The 19,156-nt window shown below is 31.5% G+C and overlaps 1 protein-coding gene across 1 annotated transcript; it reads right to left on the bottom strand.

Annotated features, from left to right (window-relative positions):
• Window positions 1–106: 106 nt before the first annotated feature.
• On the bottom strand, window positions 107–17,389 carry LOC137641288 (glutamate receptor ionotropic, delta-2-like). The gene is made up of 11 exons (XM_068373716.1): window positions 17,365–17,389; window positions 16,828–16,890; window positions 14,621–14,841; window positions 13,867–14,063; window positions 11,929–12,153; window positions 9,322–9,449; window positions 8,146–8,267; window positions 6,367–6,595; window positions 4,582–4,727; window positions 4,020–4,118; window positions 107–317 (listed from the first exon to the last, which is right to left on the bottom strand). Exons 1-11 carry the CDS (start codon window positions 17,387–17,389, stop codon window positions 144–146), a joined length of 1,629 nt encoding a protein of 542 aa, XP_068229817.1. The 3' UTR covers window positions 107–143.
• Between the last annotated feature and the right edge of the window lie 1,767 nt (window positions 17,390–19,156).

Here is a 19,156-nt window from a genome sequence, read left to right on the forward strand (position 1 = left end):
AGTATTTTGAGGAAAGCAATTTTATTCAAACAGGGCAATAATTCTGTCTCGCTAGTATTCTCTACACAGTTTACCTTAACATTTCTTCTACCCAGCTTACCTTAACATTTCATTTCCTAAGGTAAATCTCATCAACAGAACACTTACGCCCTGCTGAAGGATTCCACGTAAGGGAAGCCGCTCCTGCAGGCGATGCCGATGTTCAAGGGCAGGAACTTCTCCCGGCCGAAGTGGTACCTCCTGATAGAACCGAATCTCCTAGCGTGGCTCATGGAGAAACCCTCCGAGATGATGAAGACGAATTTCTCTTTCATGGCCTAGGTTGGGGATATTGGAATTCTCTATTAGAATGTTATGTATTTATTTAACTTTCAATAGTTAATAATACCCCTTTCTGAGTGGGGTACCTTATTAGAATGTGACATTAATTTAATTTCTAATAATTAATAATTCCTTTTCTGAGTGGGGATATCTTATTAGAATGTTGCATACTTATTTAACTTCCAATAGTTAATGATCCCTTTTTCGAGTTGGGATACCTCATTAAAATGTTACATACTTATTTAACTTCCGATAGTTAATAGTCCCTTTTTGAGTTGGGATACCTCATTGGAAAATTACATTTTTATTTAACTTTCAATAGTTAATAATTCCTTTTATGAGTGGGGATGCCTGATTAGAATGGTACATATTTATTTAATTCCAATAGTTAATAATTCCTTTTCTGAGTGGGGATACCTCATTGGAAAATTACATATTTATTTAACTTTCAATAGTTAATAATTCCTTTTCTGAGTGGGGATGCCTGATTAGAATGGTACATATTTATTTAACTTTCAATAGTTAATCATTCCTTTTCTGAGTGGGGATGCCTGATTAGAATGTTACATACTTATTTAACTTCCAATAGTTAATAATCCCTTTTCTGAGTGGGGATATCTTATTAGAATGTTACATACTTATTTAACTTCCAATAGTTAATAGTCCCTTTTTGAGTTGGGATGCCTGATTAGAATGTTACATACTTATTTAACTTCCAATAGTTAATAATCCATTTTCTGAGTGGGGATATCTTATTAGAATGTTACATACTTATTTAACTTCCAATAGTTAATAATCCCTTTTCTGAGTGGGGATATCTTATTAGAGTGTTACATACTTATTTAACTTCCGAATAGTTAATAATTCCTTTCTGAGTGTGGGATACCTTATTAGAATGTTACATATTTATTTAACTTCTAATAGTTAATAATTCCTTTTCTGAGTGGGGATACCTCATTAGAATTACATATTTATTTAACTTCTAATAGTTAATAATCAATTTTTTTTCTGAGTGGGGATGCCTGATTAGAATGGTACATATTTATTTAACTTCCAATAGTTAATCATTCCTTTTCTGAGTGGGGATGCCTTATTAGAATGTTACATATTCATTTAATTCCAATAATTAATAAATCCTTTTCTGAGTGTGATACCTTATTAGAATGTTACATATTATTTAATTCCAATATTAATAAACACTTTTTCTTCTGAGTGAGGACGCCTTATTAGAATGTTACATATTCATTTAATTCCAATAATTAATCATTCCTTTTCTGAGTGGGGATGCCTTATTAGAATGTTACATATTCATTTAATTTCCAATAATTAATAAATCCTTTTCTGAGTATGATACCTTATTAGAATGTTACATATTCATTTAATTTCCAATAATTAATAAATCTTTTTCTGAGTGTGATACCTTATTAGAATGTTACATATTTATTTAATTCCAATATTTGATAAACACTTTTTTTCTGAGTGAGGACGCCTTCTCAGAATGTTACATATTTATCTAACTTCCAATAGTTAATATTCCCCTTTTTGAGTGGGGATACCCTAAAGTGGTGAAAGGGTTTGTGTATGGTCATGATCAGCAAAGCTGTACTAGTCAAGGACATATATTCTAGTTTGGTTTACTGCTGTACCAACCGTGTGTCACACGATCGTACATAGTCCAATGTGACGCTCCGAGAGAAGGTTGTGACTCAAAGACAGTATGAAAGCAACTGAGTGAGTTTATAATAATAATAATAATAATAATAATAATAATAATAATAATAATAATAATAATAAGAATAGGGAAGTGGGGAATATAGGGAAAGGAAAAGTACCCCTGGATACAATCCAGTTTATAGCTCAAAGGCAGGTACTCGGTATGGGAAAGATTAAGGAAATAGGGAGAAAGAGAAGTACAGGAGAAGAATAAAAGAGAGGGGCAGACCCTCTTGCGATATTAGGTAATTGGTATTATTATTGAGTGAGTTTATTGTAGCACTCTCCTTTATATACAAAATCTCAAAGCAACAGGAATTTTCATGTTCAAAAATCGACACCGTTACCGATGAGAAAAACAGACATATTATTTCAGGTTCTTTTTAGTGCGAGGGGAGAGCGAAGATACAAGCACAAAATTAACTATGTACGATCGTGTGACACACGGTTGGTACACTGTGATCGATCAGACTAAAGTCTCCGCCATCACCAATCAGTAGTGGCCAGTGTGATGAAAACAGTCAAAGCCCAGACATGACTAATGATAGTCTGAGGCCTTTGTGCTGCAGTGGACTAGAAGAAGCTGCATTTGTTGTTGTTGTTGTTGTTGTTGTTAATAATTGCTTATAATTGGTCCATTCAAGAGATTCTCGTATAAAATAACCTATGTTTTTACATATCTTAAAATTGGTTCATGATCAACCGAGCATTCCCTTTGAATTATTAGTAGTCATTGAATTATTATAGTTATAAAAATGGCTAAGGTTATTTCAATATATTGTCCTTATTCCTGATTCATTCCAATCGGTTTATACTGTATCCTTGCAAGTTGCATACAAAATTTGCTTGAATTGCAACGTATATATATATATATATATATATATATATATATATATATATATATATATATATATATATATATATGTATATATATATATATATATATATATATATATATATATATATATATATATATATATACTGTATATGTATATGTATATGTATATGTATATGTATATGTATATATATATAAAATTATGGACTGTCAGACATTCTGTACGAGCTAAATATTTTGGTCTTTTAGCTTGGATTATGAATATTTGCTATTTCTAATAATAATAATAATAATAATAATAATAATAATAATAATAACCTAATTCTCAGACACCCAACTAGCATATGCAGACCCTTTCTTATCAAATTCATCATTAAATAAAAAAAAAAATGTTCCAAAGCAAGATTTTTTCTTCTAACAATGGTTTAGGAACGTTCCTAAACTCTCATATTTCATAATTGTCTCGCTTAACTGACATGTAAAAAATATGTTATACTGAACGCAGCGAAAAATGCCTAGTAGGGGAGGTCACCTGGCTTTAAAAGGATTCCCCCATTGTTGCCACGTTTCCAGAGATCACCGGTCTGTGGAAACCACATCCCCTTAACTCTTATTTTCTTTTTACGATTTATAAACAAGTGTCTCTGCTTATTCCTTCTTACAGTCACTCATTCATATATTCATATTACTGTTTTATAACTAATATTATAAGTCTTCAAATTCTTATTCAACAGTGTTTCCACCTAAGAAAAGTCTTTTGCATAAAAACAAAACTAATATATTAACTCCTTAAAGGTTTAAAGGACTCTCATGAATGGCAGAGGCAAGGGACAGTGACATTCCCTATCAAGCAGGAAAATGCCCTACAGACTGACCATATTACATATGATCAGCGCCCAAGCCCCCTCTCCACCCAAGCTAGGGCCAAGGAGGGCCAGGTACTGGCTATTTATGACTCAAGAGATAGACCAATAGGCTCTCCGAAACCCCCAATCCTTAGCTCACTAAGATGGTGGTGTTGGAGTGACCAAAGGAACTAACGAGTTTGAGCGAGACTCGAACCCCAGTCTGGCAATCACCAGACAAGGACGCAACCACCAGGCCACAACAACCCTTTACTTAGTTTAGAATAAATATTACATATATTTACCCGTGTCATTCCAATTTCTGGACCAGCAACGAAACTTCTGGACCTGTCTTTGTGGTCAAATAGTTCCCAGGTTTGTTTGAAGATGCCGCTAGTTGCAACCTGGAAGAGACATACCATTTCGCATTGAGATAATCACAGTATATGTGAGGATAACAAACTGCTTTGAGAGTTTTAAACCTTAAAAAACTATCTTGAATACACGATGATATAAATTTGCTTGGTGAATAAACAATCTGTTCTCAATATCTTGATAAAAGTAGACGTATTTGAATGAACAACAATACACATACATCCATTTTCAAAATATTTTCGATATTTCTTATAGACCTAATTTCCTAAATATGTTCATGTAATTTAATGTTAATATTTCGTTTTAATAATGAAATAAAGTTGACCCATTTGATGTAAGTGTCCTTTGAAAATTCAAAATCCTGTAAAAAAAAAAAAAAAAAAAAAAAAATTTGCCTGTTTTAGCTGCACGCAATTTCGAGATCACAAAATCTTAGATCACAGTTAAATTCCAGCAAAGCCTAACTAAAACCAATTGCTTAGCGACTCTTACCTTAAAGACGTTTTCATTACTGCTGTCTCCCATTACGCCCACGACGAACCCATCCTTGACTGCTCTTGGCAGATCAGTGAGTGAGTCAATGGGCGTTTCGTAGGTAGGAATAGCCAAGACAGCCGTCAACATTCCGGAATAGAGAGCTGAAATAGAGGGGATGGATTAATAAGGTTGTGTACTGTCTATTCGTTTAATCCTTTTCGTCCAAAGTATATTTGTCTCTGTCATTTCGTCCAGAGTCTTTTTGTCCATAATTTTTTGGTCCATAAGTTTTTGGTCCAGAATTCTTTTGTCCCTGTCATTTCGACCAAAGCCTTTTTGTCCATTTCATTTCATCCAAAGTCTTTTTTTTTCTATATGATTTTTGTCCAAAGTCTTTTTATCGATAAGTTTTTTGGTTCAAGGGCTTTATTTCCATCAGTTTTTTGGTCCAAAGTCTGAACGTTCATAAATTTTTGGTCCAAAGTCTTTTTTTCATAAGTTTTTTAGGGACAAAGTGTTTTTATATCTGTCATTTCATCCAGTCTTTTTGCCCATAAGCTTTTTGGTCCAAAGTCTTTTTGTCCATGAACTCTTTGGCCGAAAGTCTTTTTGTCCATAAGAGCTTTTTTTTTTTTTTTGGTCCAAATTATTTATGTCCGCAAGTTTTTGAACAATCAATATAAACTATCTTAAGAACAATAACAATATTGAAATAGATGGTTGAAAGCGCATGGCTACCTTTTAGGTTGAGCCATAATCTCTCCCTCTTGACATTCATACATTCCTCTTTCTTTTTTATCTATACAAATTAGAAAAATAATATGGGCTCGTATCAAGATATTTCATAAACGACCTACCTGAAATTATAATTTTTTTTTTCAGCTTTTAACCTATTCTTCCCATAGGTCTATACAATTAGAAAAAAATATAGGCTCGTATCCATATATTCCATAAATACTCACCTGAAATCATAATTTTTTTTTTCAGCTTTCAACTTATTCTTCCCATAGGTCTACACATCTAGAGTAAAAATATAGTCTCGTATCAACCCTTGAAAGTTTACCAGAAAAAAATGGTAAAAGTCCTGGAATAAAAGTTGCCAGGCATTTACCGTTTCAAAAATGGACATATTGACGTGAAGGAGTGATATTACGGTCACCAAACCGTAAAAGATAATAACAAAATAGAGTAAAATTACGGTCACCTGTATTTTACTAATATACAGCTGAGAACCGTATATTTTTACCGAGAATTTCCCATTCAAATTACGGCTATTTTAACAGTGTAACTGGTTCCCATTCTATAAACTGTTTTAGGTATCTGTGATCTTCTATTCTCCTAACATGTCCATACCAACGTAGCTGGCCTCTCTCTCTCTCTCTATCAAATCTAATATACTCTCAATCTCAGTTCTTTTGATGTTTTTTTTTCTATTTTTTTTTCTTTTTTATGTGTATTCTAGTCAGGGAGAAAATTTTCAATGAAACATCTCACATAACTAAATCCATTCCCTTTTAATATTCTAATTTATTCTTCTTCTTGGATATCAAAATATAAGCTTCAAGTTTTACACGAATAAAACTTAAAAAAAAAAAAAAAAAAAAAAAAAAAAAAAAAAAAAAAAAAAAAAAAAAAAAAAATTAAATGCTTGATTCTCTTTATTAAGAAAATGTTCAACAGCAATCTGTTATGAATTTGCTCCTTCCTCATAAAAAACATATGAGGGATCGATTCTTTTTTTATACACCCACATTACATGACAATTACGTAAAAGTTTATGACATTTCATAAACAACTCACCTGAAATTATAAGACAGGAGAAGTACCAGAGAAAGAGGAGAAATCTCTGAGACCAGAATCTGCTTCGGATCAAATTGCCCTGCACAACAATATTACGAAACATGTTGAACGAACACCACTGGAGACCCAAGGGAGGACTGCTTTCCTGTAGGAATTTCTTCAACAGATAGGAATCTGCGTACATGACCGGACCCATGAGCAGGACTATCATAGCGATGATAAGCCATACCTGTTTGGAAAAAGAAGTAATTCAGAGAATCTTTATCAGAGATCCAAGGTTTTTAGCTACACTCCGTTTGAAGAAATAGTAATAATTTCTATATAAGGAATCTTGTTTTGTTGAGAGAAATGCCCATATTTTTACGTATATAGTAAAAGCAGTAATTTAGAGAATCTTTATCAGAATTTCAACGTTTTTAGCTACACTCCGTTTGAAGAAATAAAGATAATTTCTATATAAGGAATCTTGTTCTGTTGAGAGAAATACCCATCTTTTTACCTATATAGTAAAAGCAGTAATTTAGAGAATCTTTATCAGAGATCCAAGGATTTTAGCTACACTCTGAAGAAATAGTAATAATTTCTATATAATGAATCTTGTTCTGTTGAGAGAAATGCTCATCTTTTTACCTATATAGTAAAAGCAGTAATTAAGAGAATCTTTATCAGAATTCCAACGTTTTTCGCTACACTCCGTTTGAAGAAATAAAGATAATTATATAAGGAATCTTGTTCTGTTGAGAGAAATACCCATCTTTTTACCTATACAGTAAAAGCAGTAATTTAGAGAATCTTTATCAGAGGTCTAAGGATTTTAGCTACACTCCGTTTGGGGAAAAGGTGTTAATTTCTATATATGATATCCTGTTCCCTTGAGAGAAATACCCAGTTTTTTTACAAAATTATTGGCACCTTGAAGCCAGCCATTAAAGGCCACATAATTCTTACATTATTATACGGGTTACATAATCAGTTTTAAACTGGAGGATACTGAACGTACTGCTTATAATAACTTGAAGTTCATTATTATTATTATTATTATTATTATTATTATTATTATTATTATTATTATTATTATTATTATTATTACTTGCTAAGTTATAACCTTAGTTGGAAAAGTCGGATTCTATAAACGCTTTAAGGTTTCTAACAGGGAAAATAGCCCAGTAAGGAAAAGAAATAAGGAAACAGCTGGAATATTGTGCCTGAATGTACTCTCAAGTAAAGGAAGTACCTTCGAATTTGTATAAAAAGTGAGACTTTACTGTACATAGTTCTAACCTTTGAGAAAAAAATGAGATTTTACTTGACCCAGTACTAATCTTTGACGAAAACATGACATTTTACTGCAGACTTCTAATCTTTGATAAAACCTGAGATTTTACAGGACCTAGTTCTAAAATTTAAAGGAAATACCAGATTTAACTGTACCCAGTCCTAAACTTTGAAAAAAAAAAAAAAAAAACTTGAATCTTTATAGTACCCAGTTCTAATATTTAAAAAACATGAGACTTTGCTGTACCTAGTTCTAGTCTTTGAAAAAACATGAGACTTTACTGTACTCAGTTCTAATCTTTGAAGAAACCATGAGACTTTACTGCACCCTGTTCTAACCTTTGAAAAATACAGGAGATTTTTCTGTACCCAGTCCTAATCTTTGAAGAAAACAAGAGACCTTACTGTACCCAGTCCTATTCTTAGAGGAAAACATGAGACTCTACTGTACCCAGTACTAATCTTTGAAAAAAGGACATAATCAAAGGGCTTCTGACACAGTACCTGAAGAGTAAATGGAGACATAACAGCCAAGGCCCTGTTCTTTAGTCCAGGCACTCTTGAGACCAATTGCAGAGCAGTATAGTAATACGGAAGTGTAAAGTCGACCACGCTTGCTCGACCCTCTGTGGGGTCAATGTAACACTAGATACATGCTGGATTTATTATTATTATTATTATTATTATTATTATTATTATTATTATTATTATTATTATTATTATTATTATTATTATTAGCTAAGTTACAACCCTAGCTGGAATAGTAGGATGCAATAAGCCCAAAGACTCAAACATGAAAAAAATGATCTTGGTCGAACATATGAGAAGCAAATTTATTGTTATTCAAACTTATCTCCAATGTAGAACTACTGATACCTCACGAGCATTTCATGGAATGTTTATTTTCAATTCTATATTTTTTTAGGAAGAGGATCAGAAAATTAATTGTAAGTATGAACGTTACTGTACACTAGTACAAACTTGAATCTGTCATTGTTCTTGACCAACGTCTATCTATCCTTAATAATAAAACTTTATAAGACTATTGGATATATATATATATATATATATATATATATATATATATATATATATATATATATATATATATATATATAGATGAAATTTAGCTTGCTAGAGAAAGAAGTCAAATGTTTTCAATAATTCAAAGACCTGAAAAGGGACCAAACTTCTATGCAATGTAACAGAGCATCTTTTTATCTTCTTGAGATATCTTAAAGGTTCAAATGTGAGAAATAGATGAAAATTTATAATTATTGTTTGCTAATAAGTATATTTATAAGTAAATCTATTCCATCACGAAAAAAATATAAATAAGCCATGATATCCATAGATATTTTGCATTTAATTAGATTTGATGTCTGAGTTCTTTCGTAAAAATCAAAAAGGTGGAATGATCTAGGCACCCGTAAAGTAGATAGAATGGTAGATAATTGAATAAACACATAAACAATAGAATGGTAGATAAGTAAATAAACATATAAACAATAAAACACCAGATAATATTTCTTTAGATATTAACCCTAATAGTGCATCCCTTAAACAAATTTCACAACCATTGAATCTGCTTAAGTCGTGAAGTTTAACTTTAATAACGAAATCATTTTTGAAACGCGAGTATGAAATCTTGTCACAGTAACACATCGAACTATGAAATACCTGTAATGGTTACAGTGGCTATTGCGAAATCCACCTCATGTCTAGCCACCATTCCAACGATTCCAGTGACTGTACCGTCTGGCTGGACGTTTCCCCAAGTGTCGTCTGGCGAGACGAAAACGCTGTACCTGCAGAGGAAGGATTGGCTGGGTGGCATGAGGTCAGATTATGAGGAAAAATTAGTCGAATCAATCAAAAGCAATTATATATATTAAACCAATGAGAGGCTATAAAACTAATTAAATCAATTAAAGTAATCAAAGGCCATAAAATCAATCAAACTTATAAAAGACCATAACATAGATTAATCAAACAAAAGACTATAAGGCCAATTAAACTAATCAGAGGCCATAACACCAATTAAACAAATCAAAGGCCATAAAATAGATTAAATCAACCAGAGACCGTACGATCAAATAAACCAATCAGTGGCCATAAGATTAATTAAACCATTCATAGACTATAACACCAGTTAAACCAATCAGACACTCTATGATCAATTAACCAATCTGAAGCCATAAGACCAGTTAAACCAACCAGAGACTATAAGATCGATTAACCAATCAGAAGCCATAAGACTAATTAAACCAACCAGAGACAATAAGATCAATTAACCAATCAGAAGACTAATTAAACCAACCAGACTTATAAGATCAATTAACCAATCAGAAGCCCCAAGACCAGCTAAACCAACCAGAGGCTATAAGATCAATTAATCAATCTGAAGCCCTAAGATTGATTAAACCAACCAGAGACAATAAGATCAATTAACCAATCAGAAGACTAATTAAACCAACCAGACTTATAAGATCAATTAACCAATCAGAAGCCCCAAGACCAGCTAAACCAACCAGAGGCTATAAGATCAATTAATCAATCTGAAGCCCTAAGATTGATTAAACCAACCAGAGACAATAAGATCAATTAACCAATCAGAAGACTAATTAAACCAACCAGACTTATAAGATCAATTAACCAATCAGAAGCCCCAAGACCAGCTAAACCAACCAGAGGCTATAAGATCAATTAATCAATCTGAAGCCCTAAGATTGATTAAACCAACCAGAGACAATAAGATCAATTAACCAATCAGAAGACTAATTAAACCAACCAGACTTATAAGATCAATTAACCAATCAGAAGCCCCAAGACCAGCTAAACCAACCAGAGGCTATAAGATCAATTAATCAATCTGAAGCCCTAAGATTGATTAAATCAACCAGAGACTATAAGATCAATTAACCAATCAGAAGACTAATTAAACCAACCAGAGGCTATAAGATCAATTAACCAATCAGAAGCCCCAAGACCAGCTAAACCAACCAGAGGCTATAAGATCAATTAATCAATCTGAAGCCATAAGACTAATTAAATCAACCAGAGACTATAAGATAATGAACCAATCAGAGGTCACAGTACTAATTAAACTAACCAGAGACTATAAGATCAATTAACCAATCAGAAACCATAAGAACAATTAAACCAACCAGAGACTATAAGATTAATTAACCAATCAGAAGTCATAAGACCAATTAAACCAATCAGAGGCCATAACTAGAATTTTAAGTTTAGTTGACAAAGGTTATTAGTTTTACGTCCACGCTCTTAGCATTCCTCAAGAGAGCTTAGTTCACCAAACTTTCAACTGGGCTCCACAAGGCACAAGAAGAGTTGGAAGACCCCAGATCTACATGGCTGAGGACTATGAAGCGTGAAGAAGGAGATGATAAATGGAGAAGTATTGAATTGAAAGTTCAAAATATAGACGAATGGCGAAATCTGACCGAGGCCCTTTGTGTCAATAGGCGTATAAGGAGACGATGATGACAATGATGATGATTAATTAAAATGGAAAATTAATTAAGGATAATTAAGGTTTATGGAGAAGTACTGAGGATTATTTTTAGAGGGACTCTTCTATTATCCTTATGTTATCTACGATTCCTGTTCGACTTCCGTATAAGCTATCTATAAATTAAGGTTTTGAAGATTATCCAGTGAATGATTTGTACCAGGTTCAAAGTCCCTAGATCTCATGCTTTTATATGTTCAGACATATTGCTTACTGGGCTAGTAGAAATCTGGTAGAATATTGTGACTGACTTTTGACTCAATATAGAATAAGTGTTAGTAAAGCATATTCTTCTTCTTAAACAGTTACATAGGAAATGACTGAAGTGATGTTATTATTATTATTATTATTATTATTATTATTATTATTATTATTACTATTATTATTAATATTATTATTATTATTATTATTATTATTATTATTATTATTATTATCATCCTTATAATAATAATAATAATAATAATAATAATAATAATAATAATAATAATAATAATAATAATTATTATTATTATTATTATTATTATTACTATTATTAAATAAGCTAAAACCTTACTCAAAAAACCAGGATGCTATTAACCCAAGGGCTCCAACAACGAAAAATAACCCAGTGAGGAAAGGAAATAAGAAAATAAATAAACTACATAAGAAGTAATGAACAATTAAAATGAAATATTTTAAGAACAGTAACAATATTAAATTAGATCTTTCATATATAAACTATAGATATAAAAAAAACATGGCTACAGACTACTCACGTGAAATTTAGGTAAGATCCCAAGTTCCTCAGAAGGACGGTCTCGAACCCAGCCACGAGTTGGACACTCCCGTCGGCGTTAGTCTCGCCAATGGTAATAACTGGCCATACGCCCTTGCTCGCCACTTTCATCTTACGTCCGCTGAGGCTGTAATGTTGAGGCAGGGTAGAGGGATTCCATAAGCGTCCTATATGTTGCCTATGTATTTTGCCTCTCTTACGAAATCTGTGCGAAAAGAAAATTTAAAAAATATAGATCAATTAATATTCTTCCATTAATAATAAAAGTAACTCTCCAGTAGTACAATAAATTGTGTCTATAAATTTATGGAATGTTTCATCATCATCCTCTTTTCCTACACCTATTATTATTATTATTATTATTATTATTATTATTATTATTATTATTATTATTATTATTATTATTATTATTATTATTACTTGCTAAACTACAACCCTAGTTGGAAAAGCAGGATGCTATAAGCTCGAGGGCTCCAACAGGGGAAATAGCCCAGTGAGGAAAGGAAATAAGTAAACTACAAGAGAAATAATTAACAATTAGAATAAAATAATTTAAGAACAGTAAAGGGCCTCGGTTAGATTTCGCTAGTCGTTCTATATCTTGAGCTTTTGATTCAATACTTCTCCATTCATCATCTCCTACTGCACACTTCATAGTCCTCAGCCTTGTAGGCCTGGGTCTTCCATCTATTCTAGTGCCTTGTGGAGCTCAGCTGAACGTTTGGTGAGTTAATCTCTCTTGGGGAGTGCAAAGAGCATGCTATGGAATATTTACTTATTGATATTGCATTTACTTATATTTTTTATTGTAATTAGCTCATTGCCATAACAATTCTTTCACCATTCACTGCATGAAGCCAAAGGTGTCTGCTTGACCATAAAACATGGAAAAGTCCAATAGGATTTTTCGTATCAAAGCGAGTATTTCTGTATACTTAAGATTTATCTGTGTATTGTTATTACACTTACGTGTAGTTTCTGCTTTAATTAACTAATTTTGATAAAATATCTCTCATTACTCACTACCTTACGTCAAAGACATCTCCCTGACTTTAAAAAAATATGGAGAAGTCCAATAGAATATTTTTGTATTAAAGTGAGTATTTCTGTATACTTAAGTTTCAACTATGTGTTGATCTTACACTTGCGTGTAGTTCCTTCTGTAAATAAGTCATTTTGATAGAATATCTCTCCTTACTCACTGCTGTACTCCAAAGACATCTCCCTGAGTGTAAAACATATGGAAAAGTCCAATGGGATTTTTTTGTATTAAAGCGAGTATTTCTGTATACTCAAGGTTTAACTGTGTATTTCTATTACACTTACTTGTAGCTCTGGGCTGTAATTAACTAGTTTTGATAAAATATCTCTCATTGCTCACTGCCTTACGCCAAAGACATCTCCCTGAGTGTAAAAAATTATAGAAAAGTCCAATAGAATTATTTTGTATCAAAGTGAGTATTTCTGTATATTTAAGGTTTATCTGTGTATCTTTATTACACATACGTGTAGGTCCCTCTATAATTAACTCATTTTGATAAACTATCTCTCATTACTCACTGCCTTACGCCAAAGACTTCTCCCTGAGTGTAAAACATAAGGAAAAGTCCAACTAGAATGTTTTGTATTAAAGTGAGTATTTCTGTATACTTAAGGCTTAATTGTGTATTTCTATTACACTTATGTGTAGTTCCTGTTGTAATTAACTAGTTTTGATAAACTATCTCTCATTACTCACCGCATTACGCCAAAGACATCTCCCGGAGTGTAAAAAAAATATAGAAAAGTCCAATAAATTATTTTTGTATTAAAACGAGTATTTCTGTATACTTAAGGTTTAACTGTGTATTTCTATTACACTTACTTGTAGTTCCTGCTGCAATTAACTCATTTTGATAAGATATCTCTCATTACTCACCGAATTACGCCAAAGCCATCCGCTTGAGCGATATAAACATGGAAAAATCCACTCGAATCTTTCGTGAGAATCTGGACGCGAGTTCCCTCAAGGATCAGAGTCTCAAGCGTTAACAAGGTGTCTTCAGCCTTATCTTCATCATCCATTATTACCAACCAGCTGAAGAAGGAGGAACGTTTGGTTCTGTTCTCCCTTATCTGTAGCGAAATGGAAAATAGTTACTTATATCATGCAATACAAACAGATATTTATAGATACATTTATATTGTTTTATACCTTAACATTTCTCGTTTTGAAGTATGGGGCGAATGGATTGTTTAGCAGTATGGTTTTTTAGATAATACTAAAGGTGAGGTTTGTTTATATATATATATATATATATATATATATATATATATATAATATATATATATATATATATATATATATATATATATATATATATATATATATATATATATATATATATATATATATATATATTAATATATGTAAATATATGTATATATATACATATATATGTATATATTTATATATATATATATATATATATGTATATATTTATATATATATATATATATATATATATATATATATCTATATATATATATATATATATATATATATATATATATATATATATATATATATAAATATGTGTGTGTGTTCCAAAGTGTTATAAAATTGCTGTTACAAATTCGTCCATATCACACCTAAAGAAGTAATTAGCCAGTATTACTCTGTCTCCACTCACAATTTTGAATAGGCGAACCACTTGTGCAGGTGAGCACACTAATACCAGAAGTGTTGCAGGTGTGGCAGATTCCAGAGCCAGCTTCAGGTCTCCGGCCGTAGCTCCATCGCACTGCGGAGCCACTAGCCCGTCGGAAACCGGAGTCACTCGCCCGTCGGAAACCGGAGACACTAGCCAGTCGGAAACGGACGACGAAGGATTCAGTATTCCATTAATCGTCTCTGCTTGGGAAAATGCGGAATAAATATTATTCTAAATAGATTCAATTCCTTTACGGTCTACCATAATAGATTAGTCAAGTTAAAAGAGATATATTGCTTTTTCAAAATTCCAAAAATTCATTGAAAACCACTAACTATAGGAAAAATAGTTTTTTTGGGTCATTATTTCGGATATATTTTTTTAGAACTATAATTGATTTTGCTCTTCTAGGAGGTCGTATAACTAGACTAGTGCACAAATTTATGTCTTAAGTGTATGATACCATCAATGCAACGAAATCTTTAAAAATAAATCAGCTTATTCAGAAAAATCATATATACATTATTCTATTTAAAATCTATGCTTAAAAAAATGCGAAATAAATATTATTCTAAATGGATTCACTTTCGTTACTATCTGCCATAATCAATTAGGTAAGTTAAAATATTTATATTGAGTTTTCAAATTTCCAAGATTTCTTCATGCCTTGAGAATTAGTTGATTTTTCAAATTTCCAAGATTTCTTCATGCCTTCAGAATTAGTCGTTTTTTTCAAATTTCCAAGATTTGCCTTGAGAATTAGTTGAATTTACAAATTTCCAAGATTTCTTCATGCCTTGAGAATTAGTGATCTGAATAAGGACTAATTAGCTGCTTTTTATAATCTAGTTGTACAATCTTTAAGAATTTTTCATGAAGGATATTCTGTTTATATGATATCATAAATGATAACTTTCCTCACCTTTATAATCTTGATCATCCACAAGATGCAGAAACTGACGACTGCTGGCGCCAGTCGTCAACAAATTTGTGAACAAGACGCCAGTGGACACATTCCTGAGTGAAAACAAATTCTACCGTCAATAGATATCCTTAATCAACAAGGACATTTTGTTATTTTCACTGAAAAAAATCCTTTAATGTTATATTTATTCATTTGATTCAACTTTTCGTGTTATATCTACTCAATGAGCTCAACCTTTTGTGTTATTTTTATCAATTGATTTCAACATTTTGTTAATTTTACTCACTGATTTCAATATTTTGTGTTATTTTCACTAATTGAATTTTAACATCTTGTTAATTTTACTCAGTATTTCCAATATTTTTTGTTATTATTACTAATTTAATCTAACATTTTGTATTTGTTCTCAATGAATTCAACATTTTATGTTATTTTTAATTAATGAATTCAACATTTTGTGTTATATCTACTCAATGAATTCAACATTTTGTTATGTTTCTCAATTGATTCAACATCTTATGTTATATCTACTCAGTGAATTCAACATTTTGTGTTATATTTACTTAAGGAAATCAATAATTTTAGTTATTCTTATTGAATCAAACATTTTGCTATTTTTACTTGAGAAATTCAACATTTTGTGTTATCTTTAATCAATGAATTCAACTTTTTGTGTTATATTTCATCAATGAAGTCAACATTTTGTGTTATTTCTAATCAATGAATTCAGCATTTTGTGTTATATCTACTCAATGAATTCAACATTTTGTGTTATATTTACTAAATGAATTCAACATTTTGTGCGATATTTACTCAATGAATTCAACATTTTGTTATTTTTACTCAATTGATTCAACATTTTATGTTATATCTACTTAATGAATTCAACATTTTGTGTTATATTTACTCAAGGAAATCAACCATTTTAGTTATTCTTATTGAATCAAACATTTTTCTATTTTTAATTGAGAAATTCAAAATGTTGTGTTATTTTTATCAATGAATCCAACTTTTTGTGTTATATTCCATCAATGAATTCAACATTTTGTGTTATTTCTAATCAATGAATTCAACATTTTGTGTTATTTCTAATCCATGAATTCAGCATTTTGTGTTATTTCTAATCAATGAATTCAACATTTTGTGTTATTTCTACTCAATGAATTCTGAAACAAAATTAAATCTAGATATCAAACAGTAAGTTCAAGAAATTAGGTGTCCACAAACCTTGTATTACCAATAGGGTAATGAACATCCTTACTTGCGAGAAGTGCCTCAGTATTCATATTATGAAGCCTGAAAATGCTGACTACAGAAGCCAGGTCTGAAATTGAATGAAATAATGGAAATTGATATGTTATTACACGCTGAAAAAACATGACTTAAGTTTAACAACTGTGATAAGTATAGAATATAAAAAGGGATATAAAACAGATTTCATAAGCTGAAGAACTTCAAGATTCTCTCTCTCTCTCTCTCTCTCTCTCTCTCTCTTTCTCTGGAAAAATGTAAATATGGCGCAGGTTTCAAAAGCTGAAGAGCTCCAAGATCAACACAATTTCTCTCTCTCTCTCTCTCTCTCTCTCTCTCTCTCTCTCTCTCTCTCTCTCTCTCTCTCTCTCTCTCTCTCTCTAAAAGGAGTAAAGGCACATATCTCAAAATCTAAACATTTTCAAGATTAACATAATATCTTTCTCTCTCTCTCTCTCTCTCTCTCTCTCTCTCTCTCTCTCTCTCTCTCTCTCTCTCTCTCTGACATACTTCTAGCTTAGAGAAAATTCTGGATCTCAGCACTTACGTATAAGGTAATTTCTCAGACGCATATTAGTCCTCGTTTACAAAACCTGAAAATAAACAGAAAATAATGCAAAAGAAAAATTAACTTGAATTTTTTTTTTATAATATTATTATCATTAAAATTCAAATATAATCATTCTATTCTCTTTCTGTGAGAATTTTGCTGGAAACTTCAATTGACATGTTAGTTAACCACGTAGTTCCAGGTATGGTTGTTAACGAGAATAGTGAAATACATTAGAAAATGTGAATTATGTGAATTATGAACATATTCACTTGAATAGATTTCCCTTAAAATGTAAAGGTTTATAAAGACTTTATGGAAATATTTGATTGATTTATCCCTAGTACTGTTATCATAACTACCCTTAGAATTACTAGTTAGTACGCCCCCCTTGTAGGAAAGTAAAAATTCTGCAAGCTTTAGGGCCCAAAGTGGAGAGCAGTTCAGATCGTTCGTTTGTTCGTTCAAGATTGACCTCAGCCTTATAATAAGGGGTCCATGGGCCCTTGCGTTGGCCGCCCATAAATAAGATATTACGTTAAAGTCAGGGATTATACAAGAAATAGATGGTAAGAAAAACAAAATAAATAGAACGAACAGTATCGAATCAGGTGCTCCTAAATAGATCAACAAAGGAACCTGTCAAGAGGTAGGCAGTTCAGAGCAGGTTTAGTGCCTAAATCTCAAAGCAGTTCAGGTAAATAACAAATATTTAAAAAGAAATAAATAATAAAAAAAAGATAAACAATTGCAACAGGTAGACTCTGAAAAGCGAATCTTACCAACGAGAGTTCTGTCCTTAAAAAAAACTACAGTAAGATATAAGGAAATATCTTTGGAAAATAATTTGTACAAGTTAGGGAAAATTTAGATATTTGTATCAGAGGGCAAACTTAGATTAAATTTCATTTGGCTTTGCCAAACTAAAATTGACTTGGCACTAATTAATAACGGCTTCGTCAACTCTCATGAGGAAAAGAATCAGAAAACAAGATGATTAATTAGATTCACTCTAGATAAATGAAAAAGAAAGTAAGATACGAGTAAAAACACATCTCCCTAGCTTTTGGCATTAATGAATAACGGTTTTGTCAACTTTCATAAGGAAAAAACTCGGAAAAAAGGATGATAATTGATTAACTTCACTCTAAATAGATGAAATGGAAAGTAAGATAAGAGAAAAAAGATCCTCTCACTAACTGTTGGCACTCAACTCTCAGAAGAAAACCAAAATAAGAAAAATAAAGATAACTAAATACTTTCACTCTAGACAGATGAAAAAGAGATTAAGATAAAGAAAGTAAAAGAAGCACATCTCCCTTTTTCACCTAACTGGAGAATTGTCCCTTCACTCTGCAACAAGGAAAAATCTGTGGATAGATAAAAAAGAAAGTAAGATAAGAGAAAAGCACATCCTTTTTTCACCTGACAGGACAATTGTCTTTTCACTCTGCAACAAGGAAAAATCTGTGGATAGATGGAAAAGAAAGTAAGATAAGAAGAAAAACACATCCTTTTTCACCTAATTGGACAATTGTCTCTTCACCCTGTAAGAAGGAAAAACTGTAGATAGATGAAAAAGAAAGATAAGAGAAAAATACATCCTTTTTCACCTGACTGGACAATTGTCTTTTCACTCTGCAAGATGAAAAATCTTTAGATAGATGAAAAAGAAAGCAAGGATAAGAAAAAGCATATCTTTTTTTCACCTGACTGGAAAACGGTCTCTTCACTCTGTAAGAAAAAAGGCTCTAGATATATGAAAGAGAAATATAAGAGAAAAACACAT

This window comes from Palaemon carinicauda, chromosome 5 (genome assembly GCF_036898095.1).
Source record: "Palaemon carinicauda isolate YSFRI2023 chromosome 5, ASM3689809v2, whole genome shotgun sequence".
In the NCBI taxonomy this organism is placed as follows: domain Eukaryota; kingdom Metazoa; phylum Arthropoda; class Malacostraca; order Decapoda; family Palaemonidae; genus Palaemon; species Palaemon carinicauda.

Coding starts and splice junctions, on each gene's coding strand:
- LOC137641288 (XM_068373716.1), bottom strand. CDS start 17,389: ATGCGTCTGAGAAATTACCTTATAC. Junction 14,842..16,827: donor TACTGAGGCACTTCTCGCAA/GTAAGGATGTTC, acceptor TTTCCCAAGCAG/AGACGATTAATGGAATACTG. Junction 6,596..8,145: donor TGTCTCCATTTACTCTTCAG/GTACTGTGTCAG, acceptor TTTTCCAAACAG/GTATGGCTTATCATCGCTAT.